The 17,945-nt window shown below is 41.1% G+C and overlaps 1 protein-coding gene across 3 annotated transcripts; it reads left to right on the forward strand.

The window, feature by feature from the left end:
* The first annotated feature begins 709 nt into the window (after window positions 1–709).
* LOC117521661 (serine/arginine-rich splicing factor 11-like) lies at window positions 710–16,184 on the forward strand. Of its 3 annotated transcripts, XM_034182986.1 has the most exons (12): window positions 859–980; window positions 3,791–3,924; window positions 10,346–10,461; window positions 10,543–10,620; window positions 10,697–10,734; window positions 10,811–10,944; window positions 11,696–11,774; window positions 15,037–15,156; window positions 15,239–15,328; window positions 15,414–15,485; window positions 15,589–15,736; window positions 15,827–16,184. In XM_034182986.1, the coding sequence occupies exons 1-12, from the start codon at window positions 859–861 to the stop codon at window positions 16,019–16,021; spliced, it is 1,326 nt and encodes a 441-aa protein (XP_034038877.1). In that variant the 3' UTR covers window positions 16,022–16,184. The 3 variants fall into 3 exon arrangements, with proteins under 3 accessions (XP_034038878.1, XP_034038877.1, XP_034038879.1); XM_034182987.1 differs by lacking the exon at window positions 15,037–15,156 and having other exon boundaries at window positions 710–980; XM_034182988.1 differs by lacking the exons at window positions 859–980; window positions 3,791–3,924 and adding an exon at window positions 9,730–10,138.
* The last annotated feature ends 1,761 nt before the right edge of the window (window positions 16,185–17,945 follow it).

Raw genomic sequence — 17,945 nt, forward strand, 5'->3', positions numbered from 1 at the left:
TCTGTGTTGTGTGACACAGCGCAGCGCTGCTCTTACAAACAGAGAGTAGACTTTGATGAATTTGCGTGCGCAGCAGTCAGTGCGTGTGGGAGAGAAAAAAAGCTTGAGTATCGATCTTTTTACACGAGGATCGTTCAATATCAATACCAGCATTGACATCGATATTATCGATATTAGGATCGATCCGCCCACCTCTACTTCAGGTCTATTTTGTCCCCACCTAGCTTGCGAAAGAGCGACCGTTGTCTCTTCCTGCTACAAAACGCCCGCTCTGACTGAAAATGAATGACAAGTTATCGTTTTGCCTCTGTCGCTTACTGTCGCTTGTAGCTAAAGTGACCGTAGCAATAACCATGAAAATTCCTGAAAAAGGACTAAGAGGCCTGTCAGATTTTCAATATAAAAAAACAAACAAAAACAAAACAGTTTAATCATAAGGACCAAGTTAAAATCAAACATCTTACTTTCTGCTATATTGTGTTGACAAGAGGAAATTATAATGGAGCCATAAAACTACAGCGTGCATGATTTAGTGACATCTAGTGGTGAAGTAGCAGAAGACGACTAATGCTGGAAGAAAGGATTTTTAATTTATTTATTTTTGTCTTGGGTAACCCAATAGCGCTTCCAGGTCACGAGGTGGCGGTAATGGACCACAATTTCAAACCCGATCGCAGCTGTAAGCAGCAGCAGCAGAAGAAGAAGCATTAGCCTCTCTTATCCCCAATCTCCAACTTGGCGGTAATAGGCTGACTAGCTAACGTTTAGTCACATATTACAGTCACACGAATTAACAACCATCGTTTAAATTTACGAGTTCAATTTGGTGCTATCCGTCTTAAATTGTAAGTCGGAAAGATGAGTTACAACACGAAGGTGGTCCAGGTGACGAACGTGTCTCCAAGCACAACATCGGACCAGATGAGGACGTTGTTCGGTTTTTTGGGAACCATCGAAGAACTGAAGCTTTTTCCGCCAGAGTGAGTTCATCACATTAAATACTAAAATGCGTATTAACTGTCGGGTTAACGTGAGTTCAGTGACAGCTTTATTTTATTTTTATTGAAAGTTTACTAGCTCGATGAGACGGGTATTGTAGGCCTCATGCTAACCACAGTGCTAAGCTAATCCTGGTTTCCATCATTAATGCTAGATGCTAACCAACGTTAATTCAAGACGTTTTAGAAAAAAATGTGATAATTTCCATTGTCACAAGCGCAACTTACTATGAAGAGTGTAGGTTTTTTTTTTTAAATATTATTGATGTATATTTATTTTGCAGTTAATGGATTACAAGAATACTTTTTTCCGCGATTAATTTTATGTGGTTAAAAATGTACAAATTGTACACAAATGCATATGTCGAATGTTACATTTAAATAGTAAATCTCAAAATATCAAGTACAAGATTTTAATGCCAGTAGATTTGCCAGCAAATAATATACACTCAACAAAATTAAAAACGCAACACTTTTGGTTTTGCTCCCATTTTGTATGAGATGAACTCAAAGATCTAAAACTTTTTCCACATACACAATATCACCATTTCCCTCAAATATTGTTCACAAACCAGTCTAAATCTGTGATAATGAGCACTTCTTTGCTGAGATAATCCGTCCCACCTCACAGGTGTGCCATATCAAGATGCTGATTAGACACCATGATTAGTGCACAGGTGTGCCTTAGACTGCCCACAATAAAAGGCCACTCTGAAAGGTGCAGTTTTATCACACAGCACAATGCCACAGATGTTGCAAGATTTGAGGGAGCGTGCAATTGGCATGCTGACAGCAGGAATGTCAACCAGAGCTGTTGCTCGTGTATTGAATGTTCATTTCTCTACCATAAGCCGTCTCCAAAGGCATTTCGGAGAATTTGGCAATACATCCAACCAGCCTCACAACCGCAGACCACGTGTAACCACACCAGCCCAGGACCTCCACATCCAGCATGTTCACCTCCAAGATCGTCCGAGACCAGCCACTCGGACAGCTGCTGAAACAATCGGTTTGTATAACAAAAGAATTTCTGCACAAACTGTCAGAAACCGTCTCAGGGAAGCTCATCTGCATGCTTGTCGTCCTCATCAGGGTCTCGACCTGACTCCAGTTCGTCGTTGTAACCGACTTAAGTGGGCAAATGCTCACATTCGCTGGCGTTTGACACATTGGAGAGGTGTTCTCTTCACAGATGAATCCCGGTTCACACTGTCCAGGGCAGTTGGCAGACAGCGTGTGTGGCTTTGTGTGAGTGAGTGGTTTTCTGATGTCAATGTTGTGGATTGAGTGGCCCATGGTGGCGGTGGGGTTATGGTATGGGTAGGCGTCTGTTATGGACGAAGAACACGGGTGCATTTTATTCATGGCATTTTGAATGCACAGAGATACTGTGACGAGATCCTGAGGCCCATTGTTGTGCCATACATCCAAGAACATGTTGCAGCAGGATAATGCATGGCCCCATGTTGCAAGGATCTGTACACAATTCTTGGAAGCTGAAAATGTCCCAGTTCTTGCATGGCCGGCATACTCACCGGACATGTCACCCATTGAGCATGTTTGGGATGCTCTGGACCGGCGTATACGACAGCGTGTACCAGTTCCTGCCAATATCCAGCAACTTCGCACAGCCATTGAAGAGGAGTGGACCAACATTCCACAGGCCACAATTGACAACCTGATCAACTCTATGCGAAGGAGATATGTTGCACTGCATGAGGCAAATGGTGGTCACACAAGATATTGACTGGTATCCCCCCCAATAAAACAAAACTGCACCTTTCAGAGTGGCCTTTTATTGTGGACACTCTAAGGCACACCTGTGCACTAATCATGGTGTCTAATCAGCATCTTGATATGGCACACCTGTGAGGTGGGATGGATTATTATTATTTACATAATTATTGTATGGCCTTGCCTTACAATATAAGGCGCCTTGGGGCAACTGTTTGTTGTGATTTGGCGCTATATAAAAAAAAATTGATTGATTGATTGATTATCTCAGCAAAGGAGAAGTGCTCACTATCACAGATTTAGACTGGGTTGTGAACAATATTTGAGGGAAATGGTGATATTGTGTATGTGGAAAAAGTTTTAGATCTTTGAGTTCATCTCATACAAAATGGGAGCAAAACCAAAAGTGTTGCGTTTATATTTTTGTTGAGTATACAAATGAATGTTTGAGTTCAATGGTACAAATATTTCATGAAGTGAAAGATGGAATGTACATTCCATCTTACCACTGATCACAACAATATAAAGTTTTCCTATGTGTGACTGATTAATCAGAAGTTATTAGAAGCTGTTTTTGTCAAAAAGTTATTTATGGAGCCACCTCGGATTTTCCACTGACCATTTATTTTGTACACATAGTTTGTACTGGGCCGGTGTGTGTGAGACACATGAAAGGGAACACAATGGCGGATTCTCTTGGTGAGAAGACACCACAGAGGAAGGTTGTTTGCTGTCCTCTCTGTTGAAGCCACACTGAACTCTGCCACAGTGGAGAGGACACTGTTAGCGCATGAAGTTAGTGAGGAAGTTTGGGATGTCATGATACCCAAGCTAGCTGGATTCAAGCCACATTTGCATCCTGATCTTGGCAAATCCCTTTCAAATCTGGCTTGGAGGTGGATTGAGGCAGATAGAAAATAAGATTTGGGGGAAAAAAAACTAGCCGGATTGCCAGCTCCAGTCTGAACACAGTCTTATTGTTTAATCGAGTCTGAAAGTAATAGTTGTAGCCCTGTTGTTTCTTTCCTTGTTATATCTCCCTCTCTCTCCATCAATAGTGACTCTCCTATGCCGGTGACATCACGGGTCTGCTTTGTGAAGTTCCAGGAGCCCGAATCGGTTGGTGTGTCTCAGCACCTGACGAACACGGTGTTTGTTGACAGAGCTCTGATTGTGGTCCCGTTTGCTGAAGGTTTGTTTCCCAGTTACTCCCATGAATGAGTGGACATTGTTGATTGAATGGCATGGCTCGTGAAAAGTGAAGCGTCAGTGGCTATTTAAAGAAAGCCATTTAATCGGTCCTTGTAATGGATTTAGCAGATCACGCCATTATTTTGTAAGATAGTTATTAGCTAATTCATTGTTATTGTCACCCCCCCATGCTCTCTGTATCTCCTGAAAGATTATTGGTATGCTGAAATAATGTGTCCCACGTCTGTAGTACCACTCCAATGCAGAATGCACCTTAATTTCTAGATCTGAGCCATAAACAGTCACTCACTCTTCATTTAGTGGTACACTAGCATCAGCTTCACAGACTGAGGTTATCTTTTCCACACTGTGGGCCAACGTCAAAGTTCTGAAATCCAGCCATCCATCGAAGTTCAGAAATGAAGTTGTGTAAACTTTTAACCTTTTGCATTTTTTCTCCCCCATATTCGACTATCCTCTGTTAAACTTCTCTCTGTTATTTGTGTGCGTGTGTGTGTTTGTATATGTGTGGTTTTTGTAGTGAAGAAGGCAAAAGCAGCCCCCTCGTTGATGGCTCAAAGTGGTCCTCTGCCTGCCAACAGAGGATTGTAGACATTTGCAAAGGCCAGCAAGCATTCAAGCCCCTACCCTCTCTTTTTTTGTCTTCTGTTGTCTCTCTGCCTTCTCTTTCTCTTTTTATAACATTTATCTTTTCAGGGTTTTTTATTTATTTATTTTAATTGAAGGTATGAGCAGGGGTAGACACTAATGCCAGCCTGACCACATATTTTTATACTTTGGGCCTGTTCAGGTCAACATACTTGAAAACTCATTGGTTGCATAAGTATTACAATGCAGCCACAGCGCTGCAGTGGTTGGAAATCATTGCGATCGACATTCTCACTTGTCCTTTGTTGGACAATAACCTATTCTTTGGTTTTGCATGTTTCTTTGACCAAAGTACAGTGCATCCAGAAAGTACTCCTAGTGCTTCACTTTTTCCACATTTTATGCTACAGCTTTATTCCAAAATTTATGAAATTCATTTTTTTCTTCTCAGAATTATATATATAATAGCCCATAATGATAATGTGAAAGTTTTTTGTTTTAATTTTTGCAAACTTATTAAAAATAAAAACTAATAAATCACATGTGCATAAGTATTCAGTCTTTGCTGTGAAGCTCAAAATTGAGCTCAGGTGCATCCTGTTTCCACTGATCATCTTGAGATGTTTTTACAGCTTTATTTTAGTCCACCTGGGGTAAATTCAGATTGGACATGATTTGGAAAGACACACACCTGTCTACATATAAGGTCCCACAGTTGACAGTCAGAGCACAAACCAAGCATGAAGTCAAAGGAATTGTCTGTAGACCTGAGACAGGATTGTCTCGAGGTACAAATCTGGGGAAGGGCACAGAAACATTTCTGCTGCTTTGAAGGTCCCAATGAGCACAGTGGCCTCCATCATCTGTAAATGGAAGAAGTTCAGATCCACCAAGACTCTTCCTAGAGCTGGTCACCCGTCTAAACTGAGCGATCGAGGGAGAAGGGCCTTAGTCAGGGAGGTGACCAAGAACCCGATGGTCGCTCTGAGCTCCAGCATTCTTTTGTGGAGAGAGGAGGACCTTCTAGAAGGACAACCATCTCTGCAACAATCCACCATTCATGCTTGTTTGGTAGAGTGGCCAGACGGAAGTCTGCCTTAGTAAATGGCACATGGCAGCCCACCTGGACTTTGACAAAAGGCACCTGAAGGACTCTCAGACCATGAGGAACAAAACTCTCTGGTCTGATGAGACAAAGATTGAACTCTCGTGTGAATGCCAGGCGTCAAGTTTGGAGGAAACCAGGCACCATCCCTACAGTGAAGCATGGTGGTGGCAGCATCATGCTGTGGGGATGTTTTTCAGCAGCAGGAACTGGGAGACTAGTGAGGATTGAGGGGAAAATGAATGCAGCAATGTACAGAGGCATCCTGGATGAAAACCTGCTCCAGAGCGCTCTTGACCTCAGTGTGGGGTGACTGTTCATCTTTCAGCAGGACAATGACCCAAAGTACACAGCCAAGATAACAAAGGAGTGGCTTCAGGACAACTCTGAATGTCCTTGAGTGGCCCAGCCAGAGCCCAGACCTGAATCTGATTGAACATGTCTGGAGAGATCTGAAAATGGCTGTGCACTGACGCTCCTCATCCAATCTGATGGAGTTGGGAGGTGCTGCAAAGAGGAATGGACAAAACTGCCCAAAGATAGGTGCACCAATCTTGTGGCATCATATTCAATAAGACTTGAGGCTGTAATTGCTGCCAAAGGTGCATCAACAAAGTATTGAGGAAAGGGTGTGACTAATTATGTACATGTGATTTTTTTTTTTTTTAATTATTATTATTTTATTTATTTATTTTTACTAAATTTGCAGAAAAGTAATTTTTTCATGAATTTTGCGGGGGGGGGAAATAAATTTACTCCATTTTGGAATAACGCTGTAATGTGGAAAAAGTGAAGCACGGTGAATACTTTCTGGATGCACTGTCCCCCGTATTGTTCTGAATATAAAACAAGGGTTCGGGGGGGGGGCTATATCTGAAATACATGGCATCATCTTACCTCCACAACAATAGGTGGTGCTAAAAATCTAATGATGCATGCTCCTGGAACTGAAGTGGCCCACCCCTAAAAGTTAAAGTGACAGGGGGTGTGGCTGTATGATTTAGACATACAATGATCATGCTGAACAGAGTGGCTCCAGTCTAAGATAACAGTCGCTGAAAGGCTTTGATGGAAACTGACGCATGTTAATAAATACAGCTAATTCATCAAGCAACTCTCAAGCAATCAAGAAATGCAATGAGATTGTGTAGTTGGATAACAAGCCCAGAATACAGTCTTAAAAATACTAGTGGTAAGAGAAAAGCTTGCAGTGATCCTGAAAGCCATTTTCAGCAAACTGAAAGGCGAGTGTGTGTTAAATGAAACACATTTTGTATAAAAGCTATTAAAACCAGTGATCCATTAAGTGTTTTTATGAACATTATTTCCTAAAAGCATTTTCATTATGAAAAACTGATATATATTTTTTTCAATATCTTGAGGGGGGAGCTGTCTCATAATCAGGGTTATTTTATATTCTGAACAATACAGTAATTTGATACTTCATAGGGTTTGGCTTTGTTCCATTTGGTTACATGAACATGCATATGCCGAGTTTTGCGCAACGTTCAATAAGAATGGGCAGTTTTTTTTTTTTTCTGCCTTTAACGATCAGCCAGAAGAATTTAAAATAAACGACTCCTCTCAAGTCAGCAAATATGTGTAATGTCTATCCCTGTATAAGTGGTGCCACCAGTCCAACATTGGGTCAGTCTTTGCTGATGCTTAAAGGGAACTCTGGGATTTATTTTTTTTTATACTCTGGGTTCCATTTTTATATATGCTTTGGTTCATCTTTTCACTTGAGACAAAAGCAGGGATAATCTATCCGGTATTGAGTTAGAACGCTGACACCCTTGGGGGATAAAACAGCTATATAAGAAAAGTTACAGGGTAGACTTAAAAAAAAAACCCCTCTCAGTTAAGTGATTCTTGTCATCATTGAATTGCCGGTGACATCAAGTGTCTGTCAGCATGAGAGGATCCCTATCTGGATGAACGTGTGAGTGTTTGCCGCACCAAATGTAAAGAAACTTTTTGAAATTACTCCTTATATGTACCTTAGTCTTCTTTCCGTCTTGGTGGCACCACTCACCACCAAGACTGTAAAGTGATTTGTTGAGTAGTGACGGGAACTTGTGCGAGTTATTGGTGCCGTTATTGTTTCTTCTTCTCCGTTTCATTCCTTTATCAATTTCTTATCACTTTTATGTGTATGAAAATGTTGATTTATGCAGCCTTTCTGTGTCAATTCAGTTTTTTGTTGTTTTTTTTTTGACCCAGAGGTTAATGCCATCACATTACATCTGAAATCATGACAATGGTGATTTTTTTTTTTTTTTTGTAGTTGGAACACTCGCCAATAAAACATACAGGTATTGATATTTTGAATTGGGCGGTCTGAGCTACACACCAATGGATTGATCGAAAAACTGAGAAACAGTTTTCGTTCATTCATGTTGTGAGCGGAAGACTGGACCCGTCATTGGCAGTCGACTTGTATGGAGTTATTGGAGAGTGGCATTAGCAAGTGGTATAACATTAATGCCACTGCCGTTTCTTTACATTTATTGAGGAAATCAAGCATGTTTACAGCCGTAGGAATCCTCTTCATGCTACCAGACATTTCTAATGACATCTTTGCGTATTCAGTGGCAACAAGAAGCAGTTTACTTTGTTTTTAGCTCACCCCTTAGACTTATTTTGTATTGCTCTATAGCCCTCAATGGCTTTAGCGTTCTAAATCAATACTGGATCACTTATCGTTTTTTGTGCCGAAAGAAAAGTGGAACCAATAAACATCCGAAACACAGGCCAAAGTTGAAAAATCCCAGAGTTCTGGTTTTTCATGAAGCAGATGGGTCGTGTGATCAACATTTCTGATTTGTTTTGTTTTTGGAGTCTTTTTGTCACTGTTGGTCAGAAAATGCTGTGTTTTTGATTAATACTTCATTTTCAGTACCATGGCATTGGCATCTGCAAAATACAGTATTTAGTAGCAAGTACAATCATCTCCATCTTCAGGTTTAGAGGGGGTTTCTGGCTGTAAGTGTACAAAGTGGTTGTTTTTTTTTTAAGAGTGATGTGTATATTACGTGACTCCGCCCTGTGTGCTTTAAGTTGAGGTTTTCTGAACTCTTCAGAAAAGAATGTCATCACTGCGTTGCCTTTTCAGGCAACTGATCACATGGGGCAAGCCTTGTCACCCAGAAAACCAGGAAAATAGAAGCGTGTTTTTGCTGTTTCAGTCTGCACTTAGCTGACATGTTGATCAAAAAAAGTCCATCTATAGGATCAGATTGGACAGACGATGTTGGTGCTGAGGGTGAGTGCTTTTATCACCGTATGCATAATAAGCTTGTTAGCTGTTCATTGTGGAAAAACAAATCAGATGAGCAGTGCTTTTTTTTTTTTTTTTTTCTTTCTAAGAAAGTGCTGTGATGAAGTGATAGCGCCCTCTCCAGTGCATTTGTGCTGAGAAAAAAAAAATGCTATATGGACACGGGCCATTATACAATAATTTACTGTTGCAACTAGGTTCAGGTTCTGTCTATTTATTGTGATTTTTAACCTTAAATGGGTTACAACATTAAAACAGTTCTCAAAAAAATTCTGTGGTATGAAATGTCATAAATACTGTTGGTGAATTGTAAAAGCTTTGGAAGCCAATCACTGATGGAAAAACAGCCGTTTACCAGAACTGCCCATTCTTTTCTGCGCACAATAACCTGATGATTCACCTGAACACCCTCAGGTCATTTTGGGAACTTTAAAGGTTTGGGTGCTTGTTTGTTTGTTTTTTTTGTTTTTTTTTATTAAGACAAATGCCTGTCACATTGTGTAGTTACACTTCCATGTCCACACCCCAGCGATATGGCACAGTTCATTACGCTCTTTAACAGTGGTCTTCTTTTGTTGTTGTGTTTTTTGCAGTTGTTTTTCCTGGCTCAGCCAGTCCTGTTTACCAGGCCCTGCTGAAAATACCATCCAACAGTTTTGTGTGCTGCAGCAAATTCTCTCTCCACTGTGTGTGTGTGTTTTTAATGTTTGCGTGTGAGTCTGTATTTAGGTTGTCTCTTGGTGAAATGATTGTTTTGGGGGTTGATTGAGGGTTTTTGCTTAATATAAAAAAGCTGATGGGATACATTGACTACTTAAAAATAATATTTTTTTTTAACTGACCTGTACAAGTGCAGATTAATCAAACCCATGTCTTTGCATCAGTTTGATTAATTGCGGCAGGTAAGATGACTCGAACGGTGTCCTGCAGACTCGGCACCGAGCCTGTGATTGTCGTTTTTATACCACTGTGTCTTTTCAGATGTGTGTTCTTGGTAAGTAGACACTGATAGCTATGTGTAGTGTTCTTGCCAAATTCCTAAAACTCTTCTTTGTTGTCTGTATCTCGATTTTTCTCTGTGTTATATTTTTAGTAGCGAAGCCATCCAACGTGAGTCGCTTGTTTCAGTAAACCGTCTATATGAAAATTGAGGGCACAACCCAACTGGAGAAGCAGCTGTGCCTGCTAACGTTTGGTTCATGACTTAGAAAACACGTTCAGGTGATATATTCTTGGCAGTGTTCATTGGAGTAGTGTGATATATTCCAGCAATAGTTTTGCCACTGCAATGATTAAATGAAATTAAGGGAAGTCTTCTGAGAGCTGTGAGGTAAACCATTGATCTTAATTTGAGGATTACTGTTGTCTTCTGTGTTGATTTTTGCAGTGGCGGTGTCCTGTCCTAATGCCCACATTCTGTTCCTGCAGGCTCCATCCCAGACGAGGCTAAAGCGTTGTCGCTGTTGGCGCCTGCTAACGCTGTCGCAGGAATTCTGCCAGGAGGAGGACTTCTGCCCACGCCCAATCCCATCTCCAACCCAGCTGTGAGACTCACCGCTTCAGACATGTGATCAGAAAACCTGTCCGCTTGCTTTGTGTGAAAACTTGTTGTGCTTTAATTCCAGATGGGAGGAAACCCTTTTGGTCCCAGTATGGATGCAATGGCTGCATTTGGATTCCCGGGAGCAAATATGAATCCTCAGGTATGAGGAGGGTTTAAGAAATTCATTTCATGCCAGCTGATGTGCGTTTGATTAACCGACTGCTGTCTCTGTTCAGGCTGCTGACCAGTTCCTTAAGCTCATGACGGATCCAAAGTAAGTTTGGAATGAAGGGGTTTTAATCCCTTTTTTAAATGATTTTGGGTCTCCTAACTGCTTCCTTTTTGTTTAGACTCAATCCTTTGGCTGCAACCATGAATCTGAACGTGGGCCTGAAGGCCGACGCGAGCAATAAAGAAATTGAAGAGGCCATGAAGAGAGTACGAGAAGCCCAGTCACTCATTTCTGCTGCCATTGAACCTGGAAGTGAGTGGATGCAACTCGGAGAGGATTTTCATAGCAGTGACTTCCACCACAGTGGTTCCCAACCCTGGTCCTTAGGGACTCCTGAACCTGCACATTTTTCATGTCTCCCTCTGTGTGTTCAGCCAATCAAGCACTCACAGACATTAACCTCCCACCCTGTAGGTGTCGTCACTCCCTGAGGACCAGGGTTGGTGGAAGTCTTTGTTTTTAACCCTTTGAACCTGATGGCAGGTTTGAAAGGTGTTTTGTTTTTTAAAGGAATGAAAATTGTGACAACTCAGAAAATTTGTATTTTGAATTTCCAACTGTCTTCGAACTACCAGTGTGCACCATAATGCTTCCACTCGAAAAACACAACAAAAAAATCTAAGTTTGCAATTGTGATTTATTCTGCGTCTCATTTAAAATGGGGCATAGTCTGATTCTGTAGAAAAAAATAATAAAGCAAACCACCACTCAGCACAGTTGTGATTGTGATACTCAAAACTATTCAAGGGGGGAACATATGACTAAATTTTAGGCTGAGAATTGGGAATTATCTTATTTTTACAAAATAAACTGCCATAGAAATAATTACCGGGGGGGTGTTTTGACAAGAGCAAAACACCCAGAGATTGATTCAAGTTCCGAGGGTTCGTCACTCTCCACTTGATTTGTGGCGTTAAACAGATTCTGTATTATTTTAGTGGTGTTGTGTTTGTCTAACCTTAATCCAACCTCTTAACCTTTGCGATATCCTTCTGTTCTGTAGGTAAAGAGAGTAAAAAGAAACACTCTCGATCCCGGTCCAGGTCCAGGAGGAGGCGGTCCAGATCACGCTCAAGACACAGGTAGTCTCCATGGTGATGATGATAACAGCTGCAGTGGGTCACTGTTTTTGTTGTTGGGTTTCTGGCTGATAGGCCACCAACCCTATGTTGTGGTGCGGCGTCCGTCATAGTTGTCATCCGTTTATTGCAGTGTCTCTAAAATTGGCTTTTTTCCTAATTTGTTAAGAGCATAATATGTTGGAAATGGCCATTGTTTTGCTGAAAACAGCCACATTGGGTATTTGGACTAAATTTTCTTGAAAACAAGGGCACAGTATGGGGCAGCACAGTTGTTTGAACCATTGCGTGATATTGCAGTATTTGACAGCTTTTAGGGACAGCCTGCCATTGTGCAACACAGCAGCACTTCATCCAGAAAGATGGTTTACGGTTTTGTTTTCGGCTCCAATCACTGAAGCAGTCGTGGAAAGTTCGGGGGTGGGGGGGGGGGGGGGGGGGGTTTCCAGTGGAGAAGTGAAGACAAGGCAAATGGTAGAAGTTGTCAGTATGTTTTAGCCTACACACTTTGACAAGAGTAGCTGCAGTCTTTCGCCTGCAGAACCACCTCAACATGTTTGAGCTCCAGTTCATAAACAGACTGCAACACATGCCCACTTTACACCGCGTCACTTTGTCTTTGCATTTTCACTTTGTTTGCATGTAATCTGCCCAAAAACTCAAAGAAAATGCTATTAGTGCAGCAGATGAATGGTAAATGGACTGCATTTATATAGCGCTTTTCCATCTGAATCAGCTGCTCAAAGTGCTTTACAATAATGCCTCACATTCACCCTGATGTTAGGGTGCTGCCATACAAGGCGCTCACTACACACCAGGAGCAATAGGGGATTAAAGACCTTGCCCAAGGGCCCTTAGTGATTTTCCAGTCTGGCTTGGATTTGTACCAAGGATCTTCTAGTCTCAAGCCCAGCGCCTTAACCACTAGACCATCACCTCTTTTTAGTGCATAAATCTGCCAGTGAGAAGATGGTTTGGGGCAACCCCCCCAAAAAAAGAAAGTAGAGAACGATCTTCATTTACTCCTCTCCACCGTGCATCTCCACATCAGCCGCCTGTGCATGTCAAAGAGCCAGACTCATTGCTTGCACTAAACAAGAGGTGAGACTAGATGATAGAGTAAATATGTATAAAAGTTGAATTAATATTATTTGTGCTAAAATGTGTTATGCCAAAGACATTTAAAAACACACAAATGTTTAAATGTTAAAAAAATGTTTAAAATATGACTAAAAAGTTTTTTAAAAAACATTTAAAATGTTTGAAAAGGGTGTAAAATGTGTGAAAGAATAGAAAGTTCTTTAAAACATGTTTAACCCGTCTACCACCCCATTTTGGCTTGTCAGTATCTCAAATAAAATTTAGAACTAGAAATTTGGGGCGACAGTGCGAGGCCCATAGACCGGGGGTCTGGGGGCTGTTTTAGGCCCCCAGAAGCCAACGGTTTCTAGATAAGCTCAGATGCCTTCTGAGCATCCAGAACAGTAATTGTAATGTTTTGAGAAGACTATAAAGTGGACACCATTTGACTTATGCAATTTGAAACTATGGATATAAATACTTTATTCTGAGAATAGCCAGCATTGATTTTATTAACATCCTGGTGTAAATAAGGTATCACCACATGTGTAGAACTCAGAAAGAATGATAGTTTGAATTTTCATTAAAAAACCAACTGCAATGTGGTAAAATGTATTCATAAATATGAAAGAACAGGCTCTTAATAATTATTAACTATCGCATACTGTATTTTTTTTCTCAAGATTTGTTTTTGCATAAGTTTGAAAAAACAGATCATAAGTTTAGGATAAATTACTTATCATGAATTTAATTTTCGAAGTGGCACTAATGACAACACTCATACTGAACATAATTTTGCTTGCATAGACTGATTTTGGAGATCAAACAATAATTGCAGATGGGCTTTCTGAGGTCTCAGATAGCTTTTTGATTTCCTTTTCTAACTTTCAGAATTTAGTAAATTAGCATATGGTCCATTGATACTTATGCGTAGACACTAGTCCCTAGAGGCAACTATTTTTGGTTTCAAATCTGGGAAAATGCAGTCCCAGAAAATTCCAAATGTGACAAACAAGAAACAGGTGTAAACAAGTCAATGCTGCTAAAAATACAAACTTGCAGAAACCAAGATACTATTCTGACATGGTTTGCACATAAGACTGGCATAGCATGTTTCAAGTACACACACATATGTCAGAAGGTGGTGGGGGGACATACCATATTCTGTCCCCCCTGGTTGAAAAGGTGGGGGGGACATGTCCCCCCTATCCCCCACCAAATTGCGCCCATGTTTACAAAGGCTGTAAAATGTGTAAATGCACAGACATTTCCTTTAAAAACACAAATGTATTTAAAATGTGTTTAACATGTAAAAGCATAAAAATGAACACAAAGATGGTGAAATTGTGTGTATGTGTATGGGGGGGGGGTGCTATTTCATTTGTTCTCTGAGGGGGTGGGGGGCTCACTCTCCCACACTTTGACAACCCGTGCACTAGACATGGCTCTTGAAAAGAGCAACTGCCCACTGGAATTTTCAATAGGCAGCCAGGTAGGGGTCAATTGAAGAATTATACAGGGGTCAAAATTTAAAAATGCTCCAATCAAACTGAACTCTACACCACATTATTTGTCTGATCATAATGATTCCAAAAAGGTATAGTTTGGACAATCTGTGACTGAACGTTATGGGGTGAAAACAAGAAGAATGGTGACAAAGGTCAATTTCAGTTTGTACAGGGGTCAAAAGTTAAAGTTGCTCCAACTTCGTAAATTGAAAATTCAAGTGGCCAGTCTTTTTTTTTTCTTCTTTTCAAAAGAGTAATTTCTAAAGAGCATTTGTGCCAAATTTAATGCTTGTATCACCATTTGCAGGATTCCTCTGTAAATATTCTCTTATCTGCTGCATTATATGTTTCTGCTGGGGAAGTGCTGTCTCCGGATGTAGGATTCCTGTGTCATATTTTAACCCTTTAGCGCCCTCCCTCAAATGAGACTGTGCTGCCCAGTTGGTCATTGACATTGTTCTTGTCCCAGAAGTATTTGCATAGATTTGTTCGTTTGGAAATGGCGGCCAGTTTTATGTTGAAAATGGCAATTTTGCCTTGGGTTTCAATTAAGCCGGTAACCCACAGGGCCCTTGGCACTGTAGATTTTTTTTTTTTTTTTTTTGGGGGGGGGGGGGGGGGGGGTGGTGTTGCTGCTTCCACATTAAAAGCACAACATGGTTTCCTTGTGACTGCAGGCGATCCAGGAGCAGATCACGGCGACGCTCAAGATCGAGAAGCAGGAGGCGCTCGAAGACCCCACGCAGGCGACGCTCCCGTTCGAGAGACCGGGGCAGACGGTCTCGAAGCAGATCCAGGTGGGTCGGGTGGCAGTTTATGGTAGAGCTCTAAGTGTGACGGAGCCAGTCTCAGATACTGAAGCATCACATTTATCCACAGAGATCGAAAGAAAGATGATTTTGGGAAAAGACGATCTAAAACGCCCCCTAAAAGCTACAGCACGGCCAGGAGGTCCCGCAGTATGAGCCGGTGAGTGAATTTCGGATCCTCGTTGAAGGCACCGTGTCCGTACTCTGATTCTTATTGTTGTTGTGTGTCCCGCATTGATATGCAGGAGGCGCAGGAGAAGTCGCAGCATCAGCCGATCCCCAAAACGGAGAATCTCTAGGTCTCCATCTCCTCGAAGGTCTCAGAGCCCACCTATTTAAAACGCAGAGTCTAAGTAGTTTCCTTTTTTGTTGTTTTTTTTATTTGTTTTAATGAAAGTTGTTCGCATTTTGTTTCTGCAGACACAAGAAGGAGAAGAAGAGGGAGAAGGACCGCAGGAGTGACAAAGAGCGCAGCGGCCATGAGGAACGCGAGCGTTCGGCCAGCAAGAAAAAGAGGGTTAAAGACGAACGGGAGAGGAAATCTGATGGCGAGAAAGGAGACGTGAAGGTTGGAAATGGAACTTTCTGTAGTTTGAAGCAAACAGATCTGAGGATGGTTTGTGTCTTATGTTGCATTCTTTCTTTTTTTTCGTTTCAGGTCACCAGGGATTATGATGAAGAAGAACAGGGTTATGACAGTGAGAAAGAGAGAGGCGGCAGGAAGTACTCCGATGACTCGGCAGTGTCCCCGCAGTCAGTAGAGGGTAACAACAGTACGGCGCGGCCTGCAAAGCAGGTCAAAGTTAATGGTGCTGATGACCACCGCGAAGAGGACATGGACGTCAGCGACTGAGCACGCCGTCCTGCTCCTTAGGTTTGTCTGTTGTGAAGCGAAGCACCCATCCCAATCTAAAATGTAAACCCTGCTGCAAACAAGTAGATGTTTGACAAGAAGGGGTTGATAGTTCTGTTGAAATTTTACACCGTTAGTCATCTTTGTTTGGAAGTACAAATACTTAAAATTGGCATTTTCTGTTTTTTCTTGAGCTTGCTGGTTTTTGTCAGCCTGGTTTTTTGATTGTTGTGCTCTTTGCTTTTCTACATTCTTAAGGGTTGCACGTTGGTTGTTTTTTTTTTTTTTAATTAAATAGAATAAATCTTATTAGAGAACAGACGCTGGGAGCAGTTTGTTATTCTGTTTGTCCTTTATTATGTTTGCACAGAATGTCTGTGATGCTGGTGTTTTATTTTAAAGGTAGGTGATGTGGGTGTGGCTGCAGAACATTTTTAGCTGGTGTAAAAAAAAAAAAAAAAAGTTGTTGGATTTCCCACAGTATCTTCAGTTATGATAATCTTCTTCGCTGGGGGGCTTTTAATCAGCACTACAGTGTCCATAAAGTACAAATACAATTCTAACAAATGTCCAGAGAATAGGATCTTCAGCCACAGCATGCGTTTAAATATTCTCAGTGCATAGTTTACCTGATGTCCTGCTCTAGTTTCTCACACATACAGTTGTCAGTACAGTACAGTGTACCCCCCCCCCCAAAATCCTCACTCACACTGAACACAAAAAACTGTCACAACAGATATGGAGATAGGAAAGGAGGTAACAGGTGCCTGGATATCAGTTTGGAACAAACTTTCTCCCAGCTGGTTTTAAAAACATTTTCAAGTACTTAAAGTATTGCTACACAGTGTTACTCCTTCGAGTGCATGTGTGTGTATATATATATATGAGTAATGTAGAAAGGAATATTAAACTTGGGTCAGTGGCGGGTGGACTTGTGAATTATTTACAGATGTCAATGCAAAGTTCTTCCACATTAAATAAAATCTTTTTGAAAGTTTTGACCAGGGCTTTGAACCGGATTTTTTTTCCAGTTGGTTCGTTCCGAACAGAAACAATTTTAACGTTTCCAGTTTGGGGTTCCACCATTAGACGTTCCCGAACCGGTTAGAACAAAAAAAGTTACGTTCCGTCAGCTGTTTAACAAATGGCTATAAAATTATGCCTCTGTCTCATCCAGCTTAAGCCAAATTTGACAAATTCTATTACAACCTTCATTAAATTAGACATAATTCAAAACAATTATTTCAAATGTGTTTATTGTTAACCGAAGGATTGTCAACACAAACGTCAACGACATTATAAAGTCATGTGGCTATGCCACTCGATGGGCAAGCACAAAATCCCTCAGTCCATTCAGTCATCAGGTCATTTCTTTAAATTCTTAGGCATTTGCTACACCAACTTAAAACCTGGTTGTGACCATTCACAGTAGGCAAGGAAAGGAGGGGAAAAAAAAAAACAGGCCATTCAATATTCATACCGTAATGTTTTTTTTTAACATAGGTCTACTAATAGGCCAATAAAATGCAATTCCTTGCCCATATCCATCAGGTATTGTTAATCAACAAACATGCTAACATTTATCAAAGTAGGTAACAAAAGTGGCTCACGTTTAGTAGGCAACAAAAACTTAAAAAAAAAATATAGGCTACACCGCCACCTGGTGTTCCCATGCTATAGTACCCATTAAAAATTAACCAAGAAAGATGGAAGTGGAAATGGGTTAGCTTCATTCCAAACTGTTTATTCAAGCGGATGAAAAGGATATCCTCCAGAATTTTGTCATTCAGGGACGACCTAAGCGGAGAAAGAATAAACTTCAAAGATGAAAATGCACGCTCCACGCTGACTTGGGTCACGGGGAGCGCTATGACAGACGTTGCGAGTTTGTGCATATCTGCATTTGAAAGCCATGGATGCCCAG

The sequence above is a fragment of the Thalassophryne amazonica genome, chromosome 12 (genome assembly GCF_902500255.1).
Source record: "Thalassophryne amazonica chromosome 12, fThaAma1.1, whole genome shotgun sequence".
NCBI classification, from domain to species: Eukaryota; Metazoa; Chordata; class Actinopteri; order Batrachoidiformes; family Batrachoididae; genus Thalassophryne; species Thalassophryne amazonica.